This window comes from Branchiostoma floridae, chromosome 15 (assembly GCF_000003815.2).
Source record: "Branchiostoma floridae strain S238N-H82 chromosome 15, Bfl_VNyyK, whole genome shotgun sequence".
Classification (NCBI taxonomy): domain Eukaryota; kingdom Metazoa; phylum Chordata; class Leptocardii; order Amphioxiformes; family Branchiostomatidae; genus Branchiostoma; species Branchiostoma floridae.
In genome coordinates this window covers 7,324,871-7,350,522 of record NC_049993.1, presented here as the reverse complement: position 1 = coordinate 7,350,522, position 25,652 = coordinate 7,324,871, and the positions used below count along the sequence as shown (strand labels likewise).

At 40.2% G+C, this 25,652-nt stretch overlaps 2 protein-coding genes across 11 annotated transcripts in view; one reads left to right on the top strand and one right to left on the bottom strand.

Moving 5' to 3' along the window:
* The window catches only part of LOC118432010 (rho GTPase-activating protein 45-like), a 53,386-nt gene extending 28,771 nt beyond the window's left edge, over positions 1-24,615 (top strand). For 6 of the 10 annotated variants that reach the window (XM_035843475.1, XM_035843481.1, XM_035843480.1 and 3 more), the window contains 24 exons: positions 1,129-1,201; positions 3,912-3,996; positions 5,859-5,996; positions 8,405-8,469; positions 8,939-8,983; positions 9,107-9,172; positions 9,554-9,634; positions 9,891-10,097; positions 10,787-10,924; positions 11,331-11,387; positions 11,877-12,007; positions 12,697-13,019; positions 13,702-13,862; positions 14,406-14,591; positions 15,022-15,216; positions 15,869-15,949; positions 16,524-16,687; positions 16,921-17,001; positions 17,122-17,203; positions 17,611-17,801; positions 18,159-18,237; positions 18,665-18,715; positions 20,486-20,585; positions 22,243-24,615. In XM_035843475.1, coding sequence (XP_035699368.1) covers positions 1,129-1,201; positions 3,912-3,996; positions 5,859-5,996; positions 8,405-8,469; positions 8,939-8,983; positions 9,107-9,172; positions 9,554-9,634; positions 9,891-10,097; positions 10,787-10,924; positions 11,331-11,387; positions 11,877-12,007; positions 12,697-13,019; positions 13,702-13,862; positions 14,406-14,591; positions 15,022-15,216; positions 15,869-15,949; positions 16,524-16,687; positions 16,921-17,001; positions 17,122-17,203; positions 17,611-17,801; positions 18,159-18,237; positions 18,665-18,715; positions 20,486-20,585; positions 22,243-22,949 — 3,487 coding nt within the window. In that variant the 3' untranslated portion in view covers positions 22,950-24,615. The remainder of the gene's footprint in view (positions 1-1,128; positions 1,202-3,911; positions 3,997-5,858; positions 5,997-8,404; positions 8,470-8,938; positions 8,984-9,106; positions 9,173-9,553; positions 9,635-9,890; positions 10,098-10,786; positions 10,925-11,330; positions 11,388-11,876; positions 12,008-12,696; positions 13,020-13,701; positions 13,863-14,405; positions 14,592-15,021; positions 15,217-15,868; positions 15,950-16,523; positions 16,688-16,920; positions 17,002-17,121; positions 17,204-17,610; positions 17,802-18,158; positions 18,238-18,664; positions 18,716-20,485; positions 20,586-22,242) is intronic. The other 4 variants (XM_035843477.1, XM_035843476.1, XM_035843478.1 and 1 more) reach the window with 4 other exon arrangements.
* LOC118432037 (WD repeat domain-containing protein 83-like) overlaps positions 24,607-25,652 on the bottom strand; it is a 5,364-nt gene continuing 4,318 nt past the window's right edge. Inside the window, exons 8-9 of the mRNA XM_035843538.1 lie at positions 25,473-25,587; positions 24,607-25,152 (exon numbers count right to left, since the gene is read on the bottom strand). Coding sequence (XP_035699431.1) covers positions 25,012-25,152; positions 25,473-25,587 — 256 coding nt within the window. The 3' untranslated portion in view covers positions 24,607-25,011. The remainder of the gene's footprint in view (positions 25,153-25,472; positions 25,588-25,652) is intronic.

The window sequence follows — 25,652 nt, the reverse complement described above, 5'->3', positions numbered from 1 at the left end:
TTGATGGCAGCCAGTGATGCCTGCTAACCTATCTAGCTAATGTGTACAATAGTTCAAACTAGATATTCATGCATTGAATTCCAAAATTTGTATTGTAGGGTAGACCTGGTCTGGCTGTTACTCACTCACAGTGAGGAATTTAAAAAATTCAGTCAACTTCAAGATAAAAAAGTCTCAATCACTTTGAAAAAGTAATGACAGAAATAAAGATAACATAATATGGAAGGGAAATGTTGTTAATTAAGAAGTCAGATATATTTACCTCTAATTATTGTGTCATACTCTGTCAGTAGATTTCCAAGGATTCGAAAGATCTACCTTGTGTTCCCTAGATTTACTGAGAACTTACCACCCAGAAATACCTGGGTGGCATAGTTGACACAGAAGCCATAATCAAATTATACCCAGTTTACCATGGTAGGATAAGCTAAGTAAACAAGTAGCTCTACCCTAAGTCATTTTATTTTTAGTGCTACCGATTTGCTTTAAAAAAAGATGGGAAGGTTTATACACTTCTGCGCATTTGTCAGCCACTTTTATACTTAAATGTTAAAATTATTCATTTTTTCACTGGCATAAGCAGTCTGAAAATGTACATGTGGTGAGAACACATTACATTTTCAGTGAACTGTATTGCAGTGGAATTACAAATTTGTGGTTGCTATTTCTGAATGCCAACTTAAACCTTTAAAGAGATAGATATGTAAAGTGTAGCTCTTTGATATGTTTTATCTTTATCATGGGTATTTGCCTGTATAAACAATTAGTAGCAAAAAGCAGTGATATCTAAGTACTAATGTCCCTTTGGGAAAAGAGGAGGATGCTTCTATCAGTGTTCTGATATCTGATCAGAGACACCATATACATATGGGAGTACATTTGATATGTATCTTGTGCTTCTTCTTAATCTTATGGCTGTGCCATTGTCTCTATAGGGTGCCTGAATTTTTTGCATATACTTTTAAAAGATATTTTCAAGTATATCATTCAGAGATAGTACAAATGACTGATAAGTTTATAGAAATTTGGCTGCCAGTTGACGTACTGTGTCTGTTCGCTATGAAACGTTGGAGAAAGTAAAAGCAGAAAATGATTTTACATCAACTTTGACTTGCTTGTGTGTTCCAGTGTGTCGGAGTACCTGATGGGGGATGTGGAGCAGACCACCACACCCACCGCCCCACAGTCCGGCAAAACAAGGGTGAGTCCTTCCCAGGGTTCAATACTACCGTATATTCTCGATTAAAGTACGCACTTTTTAAACTTTTCAAAATTCAAAAAGTGTCCCAAGTCATTGCCAAAGTCGGGGTGCGTACTTTATTTGAGGTTGGCTTCCGGACAAAATGGGAAAAGGAGCTGAAATTCGCGTAACACACAGCACACATGGCCCGTAAAGGCACCATTCTTGCCTGAAAACAACAACTGAAAACAACAGGAACAACTGCAGGAACCAGCTCGATTTACAATGCCACATGGCACTGGATCCCTGCCGAAAATGACCATGTCATTTTTAAGCCATGGAGACATCGATTTTAGATGATAATAGGCGTATAAAATGGATTGTTTACGTGAGCGCGTGACGGTGGATCTATTCCAAGATGGCGCTGGGGTTATTGGGGTCATTGGGACAGACTACTATTGTATGGGTAGAACTTTTCTGAGGGGTGATTATTTCTTCCGTAAACCGTCGAATTTTTTTTGTTATATTTGTCGTTTGAATAAAGGTGATAAACGTTGACAATAAGTTGATTGTACGTTTATCAATTTGAAAACTATAAGGCATTAGTGTTTTTTGTCAACAAACAGCATGGTTACCCATGCTACGAATGGAACATCACATGCAGCAGTCGACGTCTCCAGAAGCATTTCGGCGGCAATTTCTTCACAAAAGACGGTCGGAAAGCACAAAACATCGTTTTCTTTGAAGTGGATCAAGATCAAGACCAGTTTTGGGAAGGATGGAAAACTATTCAGGATGTTTTCATGTTCAAATGAACTGTAAATCAGGTGTTGCAGTGCCAAATTTGAGAACTTTGTTTGACATGCCATAGCCGATTTACAAGTTTGCAGAGACGGATTTGCCGGCGGAGAAAACATAGCGTTTTCATAAATTCAGAAGTCCTTGATTTAGGCAAAATTACCATCAGAAAAGAGATTAAACACTATTAATTTAGAATTTGTCTGGTGCAAAAGGTGTTCAAGATCGCTGGAGAAGGGGTGCGTACTTTATTCAGGTTTTTCCATTTTACGTTTCAGTGAGGCAAATTTGTCTGAGACTTGCCCTAAATCGGGGGTGCGTACTTTAATTGGGGTGCGTACTTAAATCGAGAATATACGGTAGTCCGATTGTCCCACAGGGTTGGACAAGTTTTCTAAAATTCACTTGTCCTATCGGGCAAGTACATAAAAAATTTACTTGCCCGAACCAACTTTTCCCTTGCCCGAAATGTAATTCAATTTTTTGATGTATTTTCACTTCCATCAATGGAATTCTTGTTATTGGCTCTATTTTTCTGTGTTGACCAATGTTTGATGCCTGACTGTGAAAAGTAGCAAGTATATAAAAATCTAACTCAATGGAAAAATCTAACTTGCCCAGTCGGGCAAGTGGGGTAGGACATGCACTTGCCCGATTGGCATTTTTACTTGCCCGGGACAATACATGTAGGGCTAGTGGACTTGTCCAACCCTGTCCCAGGCCAGTGAAAGTGATGATCGGGCAAACGCATGTCAGACCACATGTACGATTTTTCCATGAGTAAGATTTTGATACTATTTTCTTTTCACAGTCATGGCATCAAGAATTGGTCAACACAGAAAAATGAAGCCTATAATAAAAAAACATTCTATTGCTGGAAGTGAAAATACATAGAAAATGTCATTTAAATTTCAGACAAGTAAAAAGTTGGGTCGGGCACATGATTTTCTTTGTGTACTTGTCCGATTGGACAAGTGAACTCTAGAAAACTTTTCAAACCCTGCTTCCCTTCTCAACCTCCCATGACAAGTGGGATGACCCTCCCCTCCACCGGGTCACCAATGACAAAGTGGTAAACATCCGCAATATTGCCACCACAGGATTGGCAAACTTCCTCCTCAGAACTTTAAGACATGTTCAACTGTTCAAAAGTTCAACCGATTTTTGAAAATGTGGTGTAAAACTCGTCACTCAAAATTATCAATTTCTGCCATGAACAATATGGCAAGAAGTAGGTATCTCTTTCAACAACACACTTTACGGAATGCTCTTAAGGTAAGTCTTCTATGTAGTTTCATCCATTGATGGTTCTGAACATGCGCCACATTTCCTTATGCTTACCTTGCATGTCTTGCTATTGCATTTGTCAGTGTTTCCCATTGAATGTATTGTTTAAAGAAATATTGTTGCAAAATGATATATTATAATACCTTTCCTGTAGAAGTTGTGTTGGATGTGTGATTCTTAAGCTTTAGATCGACTTGAAACTTGTTTATTAGTTAGACTTGTAAGATGTGCACAAAGGGGCTAGCGCAAAGGAATGAGCATGACATCACATGCACCTGTTGTTGCACACGTACACACATCTCACCTTGTCACCCAGCAAGTGTTCAGTCTTCATGGTACAAGTAGGACTTGATCGTTGTTACTTTCAGTTTTAGACCAGGTTATGATGCTTTTAGGTTTGACAAAAGATATATCAATGATGTACAAACAAAAAAAAGGATTTGAAAAAGGAAGTGAAGAAAATGATGCCAAACTTTATTGTCCTTCCACTTGCCTGAAATATGCCTAGTGCCTGCACCAAGTCCTGACAGTATTTTCTCAGTTAAAATGAATACAATGTTTCTATGAGGAAAAAATTTTATGAGTCAAAGTCATGTGTAATTTTGAATATTTTTCCATTCTAATGAGTTTTTGTTTTTCCTGACAGTCGCACGAAAACCTGTCTTCAGCAGGTGCAATCCAGGAGAACTCCCACAGCAGACATCCCAGTCAAGAACACACACCTGACACAGGTGAGCAGCAATTAGTAATCTACTGCCACAGGCTGGACAAGGATAGTGTTTGTGTGTGAGTGTGTGTGTGTGTGTGTGTGTGTGTGTGTGTGTGCGTGCGTGTGGGTGTGGGTGTGGGTGTGGGTGTGGGTGTGCGTGTGTGTGTGCGTGTGTGTGTGGAGTAGGGGGTAGGGGGAGGTGAGGGGGAAGGGGGGCTGATATACCTTTAACTATTACTGCAGTAGTATTAATGTGAACAGTACAGCATTGTAAAAAGCCCATTCATACTCCTACTGAGTCCTAACCTAGTCCACCCTAGGTGTAGTAAAATGTCTGTGTTCAAACATATTACAAATGTACAGTGAAGGTTTATAGTAGAAAAGTAGTACTGATAAGGGTAACACATTAACATACAGGAACACATTGTGGAAAGGAAAATGTAATCATTACAGGCATGTAAACACTTGTTAATCTGGTTAGTTAATCATATAGGCAATATCTTTGAAACATAAGTGATTATGGAAAAGTGTGTAATTAGTAACAGAAAAATCTTGACATGGTTGAGAAGAAGTATTCCGTTGACATTGCCCGAGGTATGTGCTCTGGTGATGTGTAAACACAGAAGGTATTATTTAGACTTACAACTGAGGCAGGCATAACTGTACTAAGAAGCAAACCTGGTCCAGAATTACAAGTGCTCCAGGAAATCTATGCTTGCATTGTATGGAGGGTCTTTAATCTAGCTGTCAGGTTCCACAACAATCACCAACTGTTGAATTTCAAATTCCTATCATCATGTCATGATGCAAGTCCTACAGATAATCAGTTATCTATTTTATCTGACCGTAAAGGTATCATCCCACATGACCTCAAGAAAAAGTGACCTGCAGGCTGATTTCAACAACAAAGGTTTAGACACATACTAGTAGTAAGAAGGGTATTCAGAATTCCAAGGCTCTGACATGTCTGTTAAATCTAGCTCAATCTCCGTACAACAGAACCTTCTGGTTGCTTGTAAATCTCTCATTTCAAAATAGATAGCAGAATGTGTACACAATATCCCAAATTCTGGACACTCAGATAGTGATGATCTTAAAGTGCAGATTTAAAGTCAATGGCAGGTAATTCTTTTGCATGTAATGATCTATGGTATGTTATGAACTGTGTGCCATCTAACCTGTTGCATGGATACAATACAGTATTGTAAGCACATGACTGAACTGCATGCTGACCGGGGAAGAATGTTACATGTTACGTCAGTCCCATATTTGTGGCAACTGTGTGGTCTGTGGAAAAGTTTTTAGCCTGAAGCACTGAAATACTTCGTCAAAGACCCTTTTGTTTTGTTTCACTTCGTCAGCATTGAAGAAAGGTGTAAATATCAACTAATTGACAAATCTTAAAAGATAAGATGTTGTCCAGTTGCTCTTTTCTCCATTGCAATTGAGTTTTGAAGTTTTTGACGATGACATGTACATTGTAACAGTAAGACTAAATGATTCATGAAGGAGCTGTCAAAGCTGCCCAAGAAGACCACTAAAAGACTAATAAAATAATTTCTTTGGGGGCATGTGGGCCATAGAGCCAAGAAGTTGGCTTGTGTATGCCCTTGAAACAGTCTGGAATCCAGGCTAGGCAAGTGGTCACTATTGGTAGGATAAATGCTTGTTTTGATTGAAAAAAAAATGTAAAATGTTCTCCAAAAAGTGGACACATTGGCCAGGTGGTCTTTCAGTAGGGGTGGTCTCTCTTAAAGATTTGACTGTAGATGTAGTACATGCACTTATACAGTTACTGTAATGATTAGCACATTCACTAGCAATCCTTAAAGCTGTTAGATCTTGTAATTTATCTGTTGACCCGTGATGTTTTGTCCTGTGTAGGGGCGTTACCTGCAGAGGAGATTGACAACACCCTCCTGAGGCTGGAGTCAGGGGTGGACCTCGCCCTTCAGCGCTGCAAAGCCTGGTCCAAATATGCCAAGGATATCATCACTTATGTGGAGAAAAAAGCCAGCTTAGGTGAGTAAGAGATAACCCATGGATGGGGATGGAACTAGTACAGTGCCAGTCTCACCCACCAACAGGGATTGGCAAACATCTTGGTGATAGTACCACACTTTCCCCCCCTACTTTGTGTAGAATAGTCTCACTTTTAAAGTCCCAAACTGAGGAGAAGTAGCCATGTTTTGACCTAAGCAAACTCCAGACAGATTTGTAGTTATTCTTGTATTTGGGTTATTATGATATCCTTTAGCAGTATCAGGGCTAAGAGTTTGAACAATATACAGTAGACATACAGACACAAAGATTGCAAGATTAAAAGAAACATATAACATGATCATAGCATCATAGCATATGATATATACTGTCAGATAGAAAACTAGCAAAACTATTAACGTAACGTGTAAACCAATAGTGGATTGCTTTTTTAAAGTTTAAAAGACCGGACGGAGATTTGATGTTTGGGTGTTCCATAGATTGATGACATGGTCGAGAAAGGCCCCTATATGAACATGTATCCAGCCTGATGTTTGTCAGGTTGACTAGGCAATGGTGCCCACACCAACAATCCTAAGTGACAGCCAGTGGTGAGTTAAGTAGTTTCTTGGGACCAGGCCAGTGGTGGGTCAGCAGGGAGAAAGGCTGACATGTTACAGCTGGACTGGATTTTCAAAGCCAACATTTGTTCGATTTCTGACATGTCACCAGTTCATTTTTGTTGAATATGAAATCATTTTGTCATTTTTGTGAAAGTAAACTTCTAAAGATCTATCTAAACAAGCTTGACAACACTTAGGTCAATCATATTTCCGTTGTTATTTTCTCAGTTGTTCTCTATTGACATCTATAGTATTACGATATCACTAGAAAGGATGTCTATCACCTATGTTTATGATGGTTAGACATCCAGGTAAACAATTAAAGGCAAATCCCTCTACAATTTGAGTTTACTACCCCTTAACATTGGTTTCTCATTTGTGGTGCAAGGGGCACAACCTTTGAATCTGATAATGTGAGTCACAGAAAAAGTGCAGACGATCTGATAGTTAGAGTTAAGTTCCTGAACTTTTTACAAGAATATGTAAAGCTGACAAGGTGCATTTGCATAATTACACCCCTAAAAGCAACTTGAATCTTTTAACAGATACATGTCAAGAGTAAGATCCTGTATTGTGGTTTATCACTTGGACCCCATTCACACTCAGAAAAACGATTCGAATAAAACATGTTATCCGAATAAAACTACCCGATCCGAATAAAACTTAGCAGTATGAACGCTCCCAAATCACTTGGATTTCATCGATTCGAATCCCTCGCGATCCACCTCGGGGAGGTGGGTAAAACTCCGGGAAGTGGATAAAACTGCGCCGCGGGGAGTCTCGATCCGTGCGATTCGGCAGTGTGAACGCGCAAGTGGATAGGATTCCGCTTATTCCGGGGTGTAACGCCATTCATCCGGGAGCTTGGGGTCATACTTCGAAACACTACACACGCCTGATTGCTTCGTTTTTCAGCGAGCATTTTCCGCCGTATTTTACTTCCAACAACAATAAGTGGAAAGAAAGGGAAATCTTCATCATTCGCCAAGTGGACACCGTAACAAACGAAGCTGTTTATTTCCATCTGGGGGTGGGAGGAGACGCAGAAAAAGCTCGAGAAGGTTCATAAAAACAGGAACATTATAATATGAAGATATATCCGAAGGAATGGCGGAGCATGGAGTTGAGAAATCCCTCGACCAGTGCAGAAATAAAGTGAAGAAACTCACCGCTAACTACCACAAGACGTAGCGATACATCTGTGAAACGCAACTAACTGCCGTTAATGTTTTATTCAGATAAGACTGAGGGCGCACTAATCGGATTGCTGAAGAGCAGTGTGAACACAATTTTGGATCGGATAGAAAAATTTTTATTCGGATAAATGTTTTATTCGAATCGTTTTTCTGAGTGTGAATGGGGTCTTGGTTACCACCATTGTAAATCCTTGGCTTTTACTTCAGGGATTGTCACTTTTAGAGAGACTAAAGGTCTCTTGGATCCTACCCAAAGTCAACTGTTAGATTTACTCCCATAAAGACATCTGCTTGCTTAGCTCTGTTGATAGGCACTTGGGGATCTGTTTTCTTTAAGATTTACACCATTTCAGCCATTGTTGATCTGAAGCCAAAGGCTACATTATGTAGTGTACAGGAGACCAGTTGAAAGTAGTCTTATGGACTGTTAGGAATTCCATAGATATACACTGTACATGTGTCAGTTCAAAAGTCTACAGTCACCATGTCCTCCCAAATATGGAGTTTCTTCCTTGTGTTTGAAGTAATTCTGTTGCTATAAATTGCATCTTGTACTTTGTGTCAAAACTAAAAGTTTACTTTGAAGTTTATTGAATCACATGATTAATATTTCTCTGTATGAATCTTACAGAAATGGAATATGCAAAGAGCATAGCCAAGCTAGCACAGAACACGAGAGCAGTTATTACAGAAGATGTGAGTACTCCTTTTTTTGGCTCATAATACACTCATCCTCCTACTCGGGACATCTTATGGCAAAACCGCCTGTCTGGATGTACCCTGCTTTCTTAACCATCACTCTAAGTTCCTGTGGTCGTCTCCCCCAAACCAGCTGTCAGCCAATCAGAGAAAAGACCTTTCAGTTTTCAAAAGGGGTCTCCCATATATAAGGGTAAGATCATTAATATTTATAAGCAGGGCGGTCAGGAACTAAGGGTGACGGTTGAGAAAGCAGGGTATATCCAGACAGGCGGTTTTGCTGTTGGATGTCCCTGCTTAGGAGGATGAATACACTTTTACTGGCCATTTCTTTTTGTCCTAGGTTGCTATGGAGGCTAACTTATCTCGTCAATGTTTCCTTTCATATTTGTTGGCAATGAATTCAAATTTGCTGTTGAGAGCAAAACTGCATTATTTAAATGTGATTTTCTTGTTTTGTTCACAGAGTTTTCTACCGTTCCAGTCGATATATTGTACAGCATTAGATCAGGTATTTGACCAATTTAAGAACTATTCGATCAAGTTTGTAGTACTTTCAGTTTTGTGCATTTTCCAATTAACTGACATGTTTTTCTACTTATGAGAAATTAATATTCATTTTTGGCTGTTGCAGGACATAGAGCATTATAACACATGCCAGGCCACATGTACCTTACTACAAGGGCACAAGTTTGTCGAGGTAAGATTCTCAAAGTTTGAAATATTTAATGTATCATTAATGTTTATTGTTTGAATGTATTGGAAGTAATATTTCAACTCCTCACTGAAAGATATTGGGAACTCTTGGATTTTTGCCAGGCTTTGAACTTTATGTGTGGCAAACTTAATGAATTCTCTGCATTGAGGTCAATGTTCATTTAAGCAAGGGACCAGGTTCACTTTATTAAAGATAACTAACTAACAGAAAAATGTTGCCAACATTTCATTTGAAGGAGATCATTCAAGACTGCCAGAAGAAAGGTTATCTGTTCCAGCTTGGGCTTTGATAAGACATGGGCGTTAATCTTGAAGACATAAATGAAGTTGTGTATTTGACGTGTATTTTACTATACTTGTACAGCCTCTCACCATGAGGAGAAACGACCACGAGAGAAGAAGAAAAGAGTTTAAGGACCAGTGGCAGCATGAGAGGAAGAGATTGGTGAGTTCAAGTCATTCGAGATAATTTTTTTCAAAGTGCTTTAGTTCAAGAACTGTGGTGTCAAATGGCCAAGTAGCTAGGCTAGCAAACATGACACTGAAGAGGCCACAGGTCTGATTCCTGGTATTCCTGACTAGACATTGTGACCTTGGCAAAGGCACTTAACACAACTTTCCTCGCTTCATTCATTTGTGAAAACAACCAGTTACTGTATACTAAAAAGATTTTGTATTTCTTTGATTTTTTTTCTCTTCAGCACGACTCCTTGTCGAACCTGAGAAAGTCCCGTCAGCAGTACGTGATGAGACAGCAGGAGTATGAGAAGGCTAAGGAGTCTGCAGCCAAGGCTGAGACTGAGACCATCAACAGTAGCATCAGCACTCCCAGTCTGGGCACCAAGAGCACGGGGGGAGGAACCAAGCTGGACAAGAAGAGGAAGATAGAAGAGGACTGTCTACACAAGGTGTGATTTAGATGTAGATCTGTTGTATAGCATTCAGGAACTTGTCAAAACTGCCTGCAGTGACCACACAGGGGACTGAAAGAAAATGGTCAAATTACATGTAGATGGGTGGCCACCATAGACAGGGTTCTAAATGCTTGTGACTGTGAGGAAAATATTCTAAGGCATCACAAAAATGTGTCCACCAGAGCCAGGTGGTTTTCATGTAGAGGTGGTCACTAGTTGTGCTGTAACAGCTTTGTCTGCAGTTGGAAGTAAAGTGTGATTTTGATGGGGCTTCAGCAAGTCATGTGAGACAATCTAATTACTTCCAGGGCTACATTAAGGATCCCATTTGTGCTTTTCCATGTAACCAGGTTGCCCCAAATGTCACTTAGAGGTCTACTTTTGACAGGCTGCCAATGGCATATGATTCCATGTACATCGGGAAAGTGCAGGGCTTTCTTTGAAATTCTGTTATTTTATAAACTGGTATAGTTTTATAGTACAATGCTAAACTTTCTACCAACATAAAAGTACACAGGTCAAATTTTCAACGACCACTGTCTCCTCCTTCGGAAAATTCAATCCTTGTGTACTTTTGTGTTGTTAGACAGTTTAGCTTTGTACTATGATTACTATCAACATAGATGAGCTTCCATTATAATCTGGTATAGTTTCATCAAATTGTGTGAACATATGTTATCCAGGCCGAGGAAGCAGAGACGACATACAAGGCGTGCGTGGTGGAGGCTAACAGCAGACAGCAGGCGCTGGAACAGATGAAGGCACAGGTCCTGTCAGGACTGAGGGAACTCATCTACCAGTGTGACCAGACCATGAAGGCTGTGAGTTGGCGTTTTTTACTCAGGACTGTCATGGAACCGTCCTTCCATCTGGGGATGGAAATTTTCTTGTTGGGGCAGATGAAAATGTCATCCCGTCGGCCCAAAAATCGACATGAAATTGTTGAAAAATGTGTTTTTATCAGCACAAAACGAGACATTTAAATCAAAGATTTGACAAGGAAAATCAACAACATGGGCTTCTAAACAAGGGGGGATGGGAAAAAAATCTAAAGCTGGAGATAGCCCTGTTTGAACTTGACAAAGATCACACCATTTCTTCATTTTGCCTTTCACTCAGTTAGCAACACAAAGCAAAAATGACCAGCATTTCTGTGAAGGTATCAGGATGTTCTTCCTTATCATTGTGTGTAAAGCGATCTTAAATATTTCCCTCTGTGCTTTCTAGGTGACAGTAGGATACTTCCAGATGCAGCATACTATGGCAGCACCCAGCCCTGTACAGGTAAAAGACCTTGTATATTTTCCTTTATAATATTCTACACTGGTCAGAACCATACAGGCAGTCTTGTGGCCAACACAACAAAAACACTCATCATAGCATGAAAGTTTACCTGTGTTGGTAGAAAACATTATAGAAAAATGCTAACACTTTACATCCAACATGAGAATTAACACTATACGGACTTCCCCTCTAAATTTGTGGACAAACTTTGTCGACTTGTTCACAGAATGATACTTTCTGATACTTACGCCCCCCTGATGTCACTGCTGGAGATAGAAAGGTCATTCATTCTGTGAACAAGGTCGACGGAGTTCGTCCAAAAATTTAGAGTGTAAGTCCCTATAGTGTTAATTCCAGTGTTAGCATTTTTCCATAGAACTCATCATGAATTTTCAGTCTATCTCGCCGACCTTCATCAGACTTCAGATTCACTGCTCTGACTTGTATGTTATTAGGATCGCTATGATAAATGAGGTATTTTCCCCACAGTTCCAGACGCTGTGTGAGAGCTCCAAGCTGTACGAACCAGGCACTCAGTTTGGAGAGTTTGTCAAGGGGCTTCCTCCCTTGTCTTCAAACTTCAACAACAATGTTGTGTACGAGTTCGAGCCATACACTGGGTGAGTATCTCAAAGTCTAATGTATCATGCAGTGCTTACATACATGTATACACACAGCTATGTATGTGTCTGGTTCATCTGTTGCTGGCACTTGTTTGTTGTTGTTGTTGATGTTTGTTTTAGCCAAATTTGAAATGAAGCCTGTAGCAGGATATGATGCATCAACATTCAGATGGATATGGCACCTTTGCGTAGTACCTTCAGATAAATTTGAGGTCCTGCCAAGGATGGTATGGATGTGTCAAGGCAGCATTCCTGCCTAAGGTAAACACAGCATCTTCAAGGTAGATAAATCACACAGAAGTTGCCTTTTTTGGTTCTCCTGGGTTCAGAAAGTCACATAGTGTTCTATGACATTGATAAAAGCATTTATGTAGAATATCCAAAAATCAGAATTCTGTTTTTTTACTCTAATTTAACGTGTAAAGAAATCTCAGTAGGTTTTGGGCATTTTCAGTGTTTTAAGCATACTTCAAAGCTTTGTAACAATATGTAAGGACAAAAGATAGCTATGTGTACAAATTGCAAGTTTTCGGCAAAGATAACATATTTTGTATGCCAAGTAGGGGAGCAGTAGGTAGTACTATTCAAGTGATTGTTAGAAGTTACTTTTGAAGAGAAGCAGATGATAGTGACTAGTACAATATTTACAAGCTAAATCATTAAGAAACTCTGATGTTTTCCGTCAGCAGCTACCAGACCCAGCGGCCGAGAAGAGCGAGCAGCGTGTCTGCGGGCAGCGCCGAGTTCAGTTCCTCGATGGACGACAGCCCGATCGACAAACACAGCACGCCCCACCCCATCAAGGCTTGGGCGCACTCTCCCCAGGCCATCCCCGGGAGCGATACGGACAGCGCCAGCGGCAGTAGTACCAGGTCGCTGGACCCCTCTCCGTCAGCGAGCCCCGGGGATCCGCCCAGGAAACTTCCCCGCGCTCCCTCCACGGGGACAATGTCATCGGGAGATGAACTGTTAGACGAGCAGGAGAGCCCGGGGATTGGCATTGACCCCAGTAGGTTTTGGTCCTATGTTTTCCATGTTGATTTTGTACAGTGTAGTTGATTTGGTGATCAGATTCATTATTCCAGTGATGGTTCAGTGTATTAGTCTCTTTGTCTCTCTTTCTCTCTGTCTCTTTCTCTCTGTCTCTCTCTCTCTTTCTCTCTCTCTGTCTCTCTCTGGATTAATGTCCGTTAGTAGTGAAGAATTTCTGTGCAATATTAGATGACATCCCCTTATACATTTGTAGTATCCCGAGTAGGCATCAGATCATGTCCTCGACCGACAGACAGAGTATTCTCAAATTATGTTAGGAATGCAAATCTTCCAGTTTCATGGATTGGCTACATGATATCAAATATTTTGGGGTTTATCTATGAAAGATTACCAACTTTTTCAGATATCATCATTATAAAAGTTGTAACTCTAGTTCACCATTATTCGTGGACTAAACTTTATCTTTTGTTTTCGATTACAGTCTTAGTGGGTATTGAGTCAATGAATAGTCAGTGTTTCAAAGTGCAAGATTTTTTAAATATTGCAATTTGAAACCACTGTCCATCAACTCAGTTCAGTCCCATCAGCTTCATATCCCTAAATGCCTCATTTACAAGGAATATAGGTTACCCCACAGATAAAAGTGAAGTACCGGGTAGGGTTTTGTATCACAGCTAACATAAGCACTGTTTCTTCAGGGTTCATCAGCGGTATGACCCCAGACGCCTCCCCTGGACCCTTCCGTAACCTGGTCCTGTCCAAGGCCGCGCACACCCACCAGTTCAGGAAGCTGCGTACACCCTCCAAGTGTCGGGAGTGTGACAGCTACGTCTACTTCAACGGTGCAGAATGTGAAGAGGTGAGAGTCAACAAATGATTATTGACATCAGTAACTAAGTAATCGTGGCCTGGACAATGCAGCAGTAGTTGTGGATGAACTGAGGCAGGCCTATTTCCGGCACCCATATCTCTGTCCTGGGATGAAGATTAGCTTGTTTTGCAGGACAAAAATTTCACCCTGTTCATAAAAAAAAAATATAGATTTCATGCCATGACATTATTGAAAAAAAAAGTTTTTAAGGAAGCAAAAGATAACAAATTTAACAACAGATTTTAACATAGCAACCAAGCAAGTGGCATGGGCAAAAGCTGCAGATAGCCCTGAATTGAGGTCTAACCTAAAACAAAGAGCAACTTATGTAATACAATTCTCTATTCTCTCCCCACCCTTCAGTGCATGCTGGCATGCCATATGAAGTGTCTAGGCAAAGAATACGGAGACTGGAATGTCTGAACAATGCATTAGAAATTGTGGAAAAACTGAGGCCTGAGTAAAACAAAGTACATCACAGCACATTATGTTGATGTGATCTAACTGATACCATTCTCTCCCCACCCCCAGTGCATGCTGGCATGCCATAAGAAGTGTCTGGAGAGCCTGGCTATCCAGTGTGGCCACAGGAAGCTCCAAGGGAAGCTGAGTCTGTTTGGAGTGGACTTCCATCTGCACTGTAACACCCATACGCAGGTGCCCTTTGTAATACAGAAGTGTATAGAGGAGATAGACAGCAGGGCGCTCATGGTCAAGGTGAGTTTTTATCTGTTTGCCATTTCTATACTTCTGCTACATAGGGCAGTCACAACAGGATGTACTGTTGGTACACATTGTTGTCTTCAATGGGAAATATTTGTTGGGTAAATCTATGCTCTATTTGATTTCATAGTCTCCAACAATACAATAAATGTGTTTTTTTCATGGTGAAGACTGCCATTTTTCTGCTGTAGTGTGAGGCAGGTAGAAGATTGGGTAGAAAGCCAGTGTTGGTAGTGAAGATGCCTTCTCTTTTTGGCTTTAGTGCTTAATGAGTTTCTGTATCTTAAGATAGATCTGAAGACACTGACAAAATTTGAATTGTGACTCCAGAAAGTTATTAGATAATATCTTTAAATTGCGGTTTGTTTTTTCTTTCTTTTCATGCTCAATTCATGTATCTATTGTCTCCCCCCCCCCCCACCAGGGTATCTACAGAGTAAACGGAGTGAAGTCGCGTGTGGAGAGACTCTGCCAGAGTTTTGAGAACGCAGCAAACCTGGTGGACCTGTCCAACTGTCCGCCCCATGACATCGCTAACGTGCTGAAGCTGTACATCAGGCAACTCCCCGAACCTCTGCTCACCTTCAGACTCTACCCAGAGTTTGTCAAGGCAGCCAAGGTAAGGTCCTCAAATCATGTACCTTATCTAGGGTTTATGTAGGTTTCTATTTAGTACTTGCACTGGTTGCAACAGGCTGTGGAATTTTCTTTTTTTAATCAAATTCAATAGACTAGCGGGGTTTAGCCATCAAAATGACGAAGGGCTGCTCATACAAGATGTCAGTTGTACTACAAGTTAATGATACAAGTTTAAATATGAGAAAGATGAAAAAGAAAATGTTACAACAGAATATCACCATGAAGTTTCTTTTCTGTTGCAGTGCTAAAAACCATTGTATTGAAAATTCACAAAGTAACAAAGCTGAAGCAGGGCAAAGATTTGTTTTTGGAAAGACCTTATTTACAGATCTGATGTTACTTACAGTGCTGCTGTTTATATGTACAGTTTAGGAAACAAGACCTGGAGGAGGGGAATATTTCTATCAACTACTGTCGCTTCTAGATGCCTTATATTTGAATTCTATATCAACACAATTCAGACACAAAAGTCTACAAGATGGTATATTAGATAAAGATTTCAAAATATTTGGCATATATTATTTACCTCTTTGTAAAAGGAAAAGACTCCAGAAACATTTATCTTTAAGTTTAAGAGAATCTCCGCTAGATTTCAATCTCCTCGTGTTTGAGACCCGGTGTGACTGTTACAGGAGTACTTTCTCAGTACCAAGTCCAGTAGGGTACTGTTGACTGGATCCACACCCAACCTTACGGAACTGGACAGAAACAAGGTTATACCATGTGCCAACCACTTCTTTGTGCAGCCACTGCTGGTGATGGTGTTTGGGATAAAATGTTTGGTGTGTTGGTGACAATATGGGACTATAAGGAGCAAGCTTTTGCAGTTTTCAAACCTTTTGTGCTTCATCCTTTGTGTATTGTTGCAGTTCAGATTGCACCTTTGATTAAAAGTGGACTAAGAAATTAAGTGTTTGCACAATTTCTGTTTCTCTCTGTGTTTGGTTGTTTGTTTGTCTGGTGCAGTGTTGCCTCTTTTTTTTTTTCTTCTTCTTGCTGGGTTCTGTAACACAGAAAGAGTCAGTGTGTCTTTAACTTGATTTTGTTGTGTGCTAGTACATAACTTTGGTCAACTTTTCGTTTCCAAAACTGGCCTGCCTTGTATCAGAATGATTTGTAGCGGAGTTTTAGTTTTGTGACAAAGGTGTAATCTGTGCAAGGGTTTATGGTTGTACAAGAAATTCCTTATAAAAATGAAGAAAAAAATGTTTTGAACATAATGCTCCTAGGATGGAAGCAGTTTGGAGGGCTGTATCATGTTGGACTAACTTTTGTTTTCCCCCACAGGACAGCCAGAGTAGCTTGAGTACCCTTGTAGCCAGTGGGAAGGGAACAGGGAACAGTCTGACGAGTGCCCACAATACTGCTGTAGCCTCCATGAGAGAACTGGTCAGGAAACTCCCCAAACCTAACTTCAACACAACAGCACTCCTCATGCACCATCTCAAGAGGTTAGTTCTTACACAATGTTGAAGGCTGACTAGATGTAGATTGTTATGAACATAAGTTTTTTGATGCAGTGGAATATTTAAATGGAACTGTGATGCTCAATTGTCCACAGTGGTCTCATCTGCAAGCCACTGTGCATGTACATTGTTTGTGAGCCCTGTTTATCATTTTCAGATGTGATTTTCCAGTGTGCCTTTTGAAAATTGTGTTGATTTCTGTACCTGTGCTATTACAGGGTTGCCGAAAATGAGGATTTGAACAAGATGACTGCCAGCAACTTGGGCATCGTGTTCGGACCAACTCTTCTCAGACCAAGGTATGTTTGTTCACAGCTTTTTCCATCTTGTTCTGTTTTTCTATTGACAGTGATGTAAGCATTGTGATAGAAGGTACAGTACATGATATGTGATGAACATGTCTGTGTTTTGCCCGACAGCGAGACCCATGTGACTCTGTCCTCGCTGGTTGACATGCCCCACCAGACACGTGCAATAGAGCAACTCATCACAAATGCAGAGGTAAGGGAGACAAGCTGGGCACCTACATATATCAGTAGGACCTTAAAGGGATGGACAGTTGGATGGGGCATAGATGTTTTTGTGATAAGAAAAGTTTGCAGAAGTGGGAATTGTCCAGATTTGGGCATTCTGTAAGCTCAATACCTATCTTTCTTATCAAATTCTGACACAAAATACTTTCTTTAATGAATCATGGAAACACACAACTCAACATTGTTCACATATGTGAGTACATGTACATTGGTATGTTTGCTGTTGTTGTGTGCTGGTATTGTTGTTAATGTTAAGACAAACATGGAATAAGGAATACTGAATTGCAAAATCAATGTAGATTGTGTAATAGATTGTGAAATGAAACAAAATTCTATACTCCTGGCAGTAGCTGACTTGTGTTGTTTCTGCTGTAGGAGATCTTCGGGGACCTGACAGACTTGGGGCTGGCTCCTCCCAAGGAAATCCCTGCTACACCTGTTGAGGTCATCCCCTCAGGGGAGGGGGGTGCCGGCAGGAAGGACTCCAACCCTGAGGGGGAGCCCCTGAGTGAGGGGGACACAGGGGCAACTCAGAAACAAGTGTCGGAACAGGGGACAAAACCAAGGTGGGTCATACATATATTGTTTCGTGAGATGTAATGTTACTGAACCAAGGTTTACTAACTGCACAGCATTTTAGACATGTAGTGTTAGTCTGCATTAGCTGTCATGAAGTGTGGCTGAGGAAGATAAAGTGTCATACAAAGTGTAAGGATGGATTCTGTTTTGTGTCTTGTGACAGGAATAATCTGTTCATGACATACACAAATGAAAGTGTATGATTCCCTACGATTATCATGCGCAAGATGATGAATTGACATCAAACCATTCGAGATTTTTAACCTGCAGTTCATATCAACGTCACAAGAGGGCATTGCAGATTGATCACTAAGTCTAACAATAATGTGACTATGTTGGTGTAGAGCATCCAGTGAGAACGGTGGGGACGACTTGCTGAGTCAGCTGCACAACCAGGACAGAGTGGAGTCCCCTTCAGAACAGGTCAGGAATATGGTTACGCTATACTTCACTTTCTCGTATTCATCAGAAGTGGGATATTCTTCCTTACAGAGGCTATTCGAACTCTTTGTCTTAGACTATAGAAAATGTATCTTTTCCTGTGAACAATTGAAATTCCTTCTTTCTGAGGTGCTGTAATTGTCTGTGTATTCTGTTGTCAGTGTTTCTTCCTATCCCTTATGTTACATTCCATATATCCTTGCATGTGTACTGTACTCATAACTACCAGTGTGTCATAGACACTCACTTTAACTAGTCCATTACCAGAGTGGATGATAATGCATGTAAATACACATTGTTTTCCCCAATACTATGTACAATGTATAGCACATGAACCCCGTACTTCGAGTCCTGACAGTGTGCACTGAATGCAGTAATGACTATTTGTAACAAACCTGTACCTGTTCAGATTCCACAGGTGAATGTTTCAAGCAATCAGAGAGTCTTGAGAAAGAAAAGGGTAATGCTGCCATGGGCAGTTCTTGTACTTGGTGCTTTTAGTGGTGATGGGAGATACTAGTATGTAGAAGTCAACAGTAATAGATATAGTGAATAAAGGGACTCTTTCTACACAATCGCTGTTTTATTAATTTGCATGGGCATTTCAGTGGCCATCTGTCATCATCCTCTGGGCAATTAGGATGGTCAGAACTACCCTGATGAAGGTGACAGACGTCACTAAAATGTGCATTAAAATAAAACAACGGTTGTGTAAAAATAGTCTCTTTATTTAGTGACTTACTAACCTGTTAAAACTATTCATATAGATCATTGCAAGTGTTAGGTTAGTTAGACCTTAGCCTCTTTTTTGTGACATGCATTTTTCAATCATGTAGAATTCTCCATGTATCCAATCTCGAAATACCTACTGTTCGTTCAAACTCATCAAGTTGACTGAATTGTCCCCAAAACTTTGGAGACCCCTTGCATTAGTGCTGGTGATGGTTTGGTTACAGGTATTCCATATTGTGCTCTGGAGATGCAGATCTTTCTCAGAGAAATGGTCTTTTGAGTCTTATATAATAATATCTGGTGTATTTTGCCAGCCAGTATAAACTCAGGCCATTACAATGATTACTGAAATGAAATGCTATTCAAGTATTGATCTTGACACGAGGAGGTATCATCTACTAGCAGTGATGATGCCTATCTTTTTTTTTTCCAAACATGTACATTTGTCTGTACTCATATCTGTCAACACACACCTTCTTGTCGTCCCAATAGACACTTCTATGTGTTTTTTTATACCACATCTTGAATATAGACCATATCACGATTCTTCCACATTCCTTCCAGTGTTCTGCATGCAGAATTCAAGACTTTCCTATTCAATATTTCATTTGTGCTATTTTGTTGTATATATATATATATATATCTCCACATACCAGTAGTCAGTAAAAGATACCAGTATGGTATAAGAGATGTTTCTGACTTTCACCATTGTATACAGTACGAGAGTTTCTACTAACAGTTTACTCTAGATCCAACCCTTTCTACAACATAGATATGCAGCCTGATCATGCTTTGTTTTGTTATCTTCTTAGTCATACTTTGTATGATGTTCCCATCATAAGGCCACAGCAAGTAAATTTTATGGATGACATCCTCTGCAGACTGCAAAAATAGTGCAATAGGGCGAAAAAAACAAACAAGATGGGTGAAGAAAAAAAAGATGGCTACATGTTGTGATGAATGTTGTAACAAGAATTAAAGGGACAAAACATGGTATCAGGGCCAACAAGGCATTCATTCCTTTATTCAAGACATGTACTGGTGTGGTAAAAGTGACACTAGTGTGGTAGACTGGCATCACCAACATAGTTGGTAACCATACTCATGGCTTCCATATTGGTGTCACTTTTACAACTATCCAATAAGTTTCATTTCTACAACTACAGCCCTGGGTACCTCGCAAGTGTCACTTCTACAAGTACAATTATTAGGCTACAGTACAACATATTTGCTCATTTTGGTACTTTATCGTCATGTTGACCATCCCTGCAGAAGAAAAAAATTCTTGTTTTTTTCTTAAATCAGGCGAAAATTAATGCGCGCGCTGATGTCATCCATAAATTTTACTTGCTGTGGCCTTAAGTCAACACAGTCTAGTCTAAGCAGTCCAGTAGAAATGTGGTTACTTGTAGCAGGTGGCTGATAAGTAGCATTATCTGGTGTAAGTTGCTGGTTGTGGATTCCTGCCTTGCATAACCCAGCATTTTTCCCTCCCCAGGGTGTGCTGCTACCAGGCAGTATGAAGCTAGATGAAGAGGGCAGGGGAGAAAATATAGAGGACAATTTCTCTGGCTTGGTGGAGCTTTCCTTAAGCAAAGGTATCAGGGCTTTATCTGCAGTTTAGGCAGTTCACTGAGCTGCTTCCCAGGTTATGCCACAGAAACGTTGAATCAAGAGTGCAAAAATGATTATTTGATATAGTAGGATTTCTAAGTTTTTCAAAGATTCTCACAAAAACATTAGAACAAGAAACATCAAATTTTGAAAAAAATTTCTATGAAGACTTTGTCTTTCATGACCAAATTCTGTGGCAACTCTGAGAAACAGGTAATGTACATGTAATTGCTGTGGCAATAAGTCCTGTATGCACAGGCTGCTGATGATATAGCAGTATGTTGAATGGATTCTAAGCCTACATGTATCTTACCACTCTAGTGTATGCAGTACAGTGGAAGCCAGTTAATTGCACGTCGGATAAACGCACACTTTGGTCAATTGCACGGAATCCCCAAATTCGGTGGTGGTGCGGCCCAACTGGGTAACTTCACATTATCGCACACGCCGGATAATTGCACGGCATTTGCTGGCAAATTTGGGTGTGCAAGTAAGCGGCTTTCACTGTATTGTGTTATTAAATCATTAGTAGTGAGAATAGCACGCTGTATTAGTAGTATCCAGTACTTGATTATGAATACTAGAAAGGCCGACATTTGCTTGAGAGCAAATACAGCATATTTCAGCCATCTCCCTCATGCAACAATAGGCCTTGAGGTCGTTGACCCCTTTGGCCATTGGAAAATGACCAAAAAAATCCCAAACATATCATTTTAAAGTGGTCCATGCCAAAAATTATACATGGGTCATTTGAATAGATATCTAGAGCACCCCTTTACCAATTTACGGGTCATTAGGTTGTAAATCGAGGGAACAGGAGCAAAAAATGTCCAAATTTTGTCCAAAAAATGGCCATAAAATCGCAAAATTAAGCATTTTGTTGTACCGTATGGGAAAAATTTTATTGAATTTATGTGCACATAATTGAAGGGCACTTTTGTACCAAATTTCAGATCATTTGGTTGTAAAACGAGGCTACAGGAGCCAAAAATGTCCTTTTTTGGTCAAAAAATGGCAAAAAATCGCAAAATTAAGTATTTTGTTGTACCGTATGGGAAAACTTTTATTGAATTTATGTGCACATAATTGAAGGGCACTTTTATACCAAATTTCAGATCATTTGGTTGTAAAACGAGGCTACAGGAGCCAAAAATGTCCTTTTTTGGTAAAAAAAATGGCCAAAAATCGCAAAATTAAGCATTTTGTTGTATCGTATGCCAAAACTGTTATTGAATCTAGGTGAGCATATGATCAAGGCACCTCTGTACCAAATTTCATGTCATTCGGCTGTAATACCAGGGTACAGGAGCCCGAAATATACATAAAAATTGATAAAAACCTCAATAAAATCATTTTAAAGGCAGATATGAAAAAAATGAAAAAAACACCTGGGGGTATTGGCTTACTCTACCTTTGTGCCAAATTTCAAGTCAATCGGTTAAAAAATGGCGGAGTTGATTTGATTTGAAGATTTGACAGGAGAAAGAAAGAAAGAAAGAAACATTACGAATACAATATATTTCACCATACCTATGGTATGGCTGAAATATAATTAGAGTCCCTGCCATATGTCTGCAAACCATTCTCATAATGCCTGTACATGAATCAGGACCTGACAGGTTTGCCTTTGTTCCTATGTAGACAAGGCCGACTCTCCCAACAGCCTGGATGCAAATGACCTAGACGACCTTGACCTTGACCTGCCGGACAGTTCCAGTCCTGTCCCCCCTCCCAGGAGGAAGTCCTGTCTTCCCGCCGAGTCCGTTCCAACGACTCTGTCTCCCTCGGCCAAAAAGTATGAGGTGAAGATGAAAACAGACCAGGACTGCCAGACTGACTTTTCCAGCGACTCGAGCGACTTCCTAACGGAGGAACAGAAGCGGTGCTCGATGTACATGGCCGTGGACAACACGGGCAGCGTGACGAATGTACCAAAGTCTCTAGGCAGGAGCAGCAGCACAGGAGACTTCAAACTGACGGCAAACCTGCCCCTGAAGTCGCCCCTCATGAGCACGTCTGCCCTCCCAAGCAGACCAACTGTCAGCACAGGTGTTCCCAAGCCAAACGCTTCCACTCCCGCTGGGAAAACAGGGACAAGTTTGTCATGGTCCGGTGGAACATCAACTCCCAAAACACAGCAACAGAAATTCCCTGGTTACACACCAACATCGTACTCTCTTCTTCACTCTGCCAGGTACAACATACCTGAGCTGAAGGGCACTTCGCCAAGTTTGTCGGGTTCGCGAGTTAGAAATGTTGGATCAGCAGCCGCCATTTCACAGGAGAATATTGGAAATAATAGTCCGGACAGCTCGAGTAATGGACAGAGAGAACCACGCTTTGTGTAGGAATTTAGAGGCTAAGCTTTCAGTGAGCAATATTTCCTGCATCGAATGCTAAGGGGACCGTTAGAACAGTAGTTATTGCTGTGAAAGCGACTGTTTTAGGAGAACTGTACATTGACATTGTCATTCCATAAATTACAATGTCTATGAATATTTCCTGTGCCTTATCCGATACAGCAAAAAATTTGTACTTCCATTTCGGTAGGAGTATTGCTATATGAACTTACAGTACACTTATCATTTATATCCGTAGCTCAGAAAAGAAAAAAAGAAATTTCAAAACATGAATGTCAAGGCTTTTATACTTTTTATATGTTCCATGACACTTGCTATCAATGTATTCTTTGTTATTAATACACCATTGTATTTGTAAGCAAGGATTGGAGACCAAAAGACCATTGTACTTAAAATGCATTGTACAACAATGTATCCTTTATGGCCTATCTATAGAGCAAGAACCTATCATTTTTATACAAGTGGCCTGTGTACAAAGTAAGTTGTGTCCACTGTAGTAGCCTTTTGTACATAGATTTATATGATATTATGCACTGTATGGAACTGTATCATAAAAATTTTAATTCCTGCAATAACTCGACTTAGAAGTAAGGAATGCATGTAGTTTTGGAGCCTGTATGAGTATTGTATGGAAAGCCTGTTGGGAGTGTTGTAAAATCATGACATAGGAAATATTTGAAGCATAACTGTAGTACTGCCATGCACACTGTACTTCAGAAAGCCCACCAGTGTTAGAAGGCAATATTTCCTTTGATCATGTGCAAAACTACTATTATATTACATGTACTTCTCAATCTTGATATGTGCCCAACACTACCACTACCTCACTGGCCTACTGTCCTGAGAGTTTTCTGTGAGAGTTGATGTTACCCTTGTCATGTGTATTCATGCATATTTGAATCCTGCTCAATACCGGTAATGCTAGTTTTCTTTACTGCTGAGATAAATCTTTTTGCAATGATCATCTAAGAGGTATCTGACTGTAGCAGAGAGAATTTAGAACACGTTAGGAGAGAAATGTTGCTGATAGGACTTACCTACCTTCCACATCTTTATTCCATGACATTCATGATGCTGCCTATGTGTAAACAAAGGAATCCTGGCACGCTGTATGTAGCAGAGGTTGACGGCATTTGAAACTTTTATATGCTTTGTGTCCCAAGAGCTAGCTGTGTCATTTGTATTACCGATCATGACTACATTACCTAGCATTTACTTCCTGTTAGACATATTGGTAGGATGAGAGAGAAGTTTGAAGCTGCCATTCCAGGTGCATGTAGGGTAAGCAAAGTCAAGTCAATACGGATTTCTTACTAAGGTTTCTTTGGCTGTGAATTTCAACATACATGGTACTATCATTCCCTGCAAGAGCTGGCAAAGTATTTTACAGATCAGTAGTTTTGGCAATGTGTTCCCTGGAAATAGAATGTTGCTACAGAAACAGAATGTTAAGAGAAAAGGTGTGTAACTATGGAAAGTACTGTTAGGAGATAGAAACAGATGGTGACTTGATTTTATTGGGGTCATGTTTATGGTTGCCACTCGTATAACTTCCAATGAAAGTGAAGGCAACTTTTGTAGATACATTTTTTATTCACTCATTTTTGTCTACCACCTTTTGTAAAAAAAAAAACATCAACACTAATTTATCCTGTACAAAAATAAATCCATTTATTTCAGAAAATGTTCTTGTCTTTTTACTTCTTAGAACACTGGGAAATTCTAGTTCTTTACAAACCACAGCACAAGTAGTCCAGAGCTGACGTTTTTACAGCATTCCAGTGCTGAATGCATCTATGTAACGTTTCAATGTGTAACTTGAGAATAAAGCAAACTTAGGCAAAGGCATTATATAGAGTTTTAAGGAGTACATTTGTATATTGTGGTTAAGGAAGCTAAAAGATTTCCATGACACAAAATAGGTCAACATCCTTGTTGGTTCTGTCACAGCCTGCTTGAAAATCCTACAACATCAAAATCCTATGACGTACATTGAATGTGACCGTGCCAGAAAAAAAAAATGGAGCAATGAAAAAAAACTGCCTGTGGACTAGTCCTCTTGGTAGTCTTCCTCCCTCCAGACCTTGACCAGGTTCTCAGCAGCTGACAGCATGCAGGGGAGGGAGGGATGGTAGCTCAGGGAATGGACAACACCTTTTCCTGCCTTGGAAAGTGTGTGGACAACTTTGCCCTGAAAATAAAAAGAATATGAAAGAAATTTTTTTTACAACTGAACAAGAACACAGCATTATTCCAGAGCAAAGAGGAACAAAGCTAGATTAACGAAGCTGGTAAAATACGAGCCTACAAGTAGCTGTCAGTAAAAAGGGTAGCCATGATATACCATATCTCTGGTGGAAGTTACTTTAGGTAACTTTGCAGACCGCTTGGAGCATGATTTAGGCTACAATCTAAGACAGTTGTGCAATGCAGGAACTTTCATGCAGAGAGAAAGCATGGACTTATATTCTGAGCAAACGACTTCAGAAACAAAGACATCCCATTACTTACATCTACCAGGTCCCAGAAGTAAATCTTGCCATCCTCGGAGCCGCTGACTACATGAGCATCACTGTTGGTGAGGCAGCAGTCAGTCTTAAACTCTGTGCTTTTGTGACCCGTGTACCTGAGAATAGATACAACTAGAGTTCGGCGACCTCATACCTCCATGAAAATTTAGAGCTTTCATAA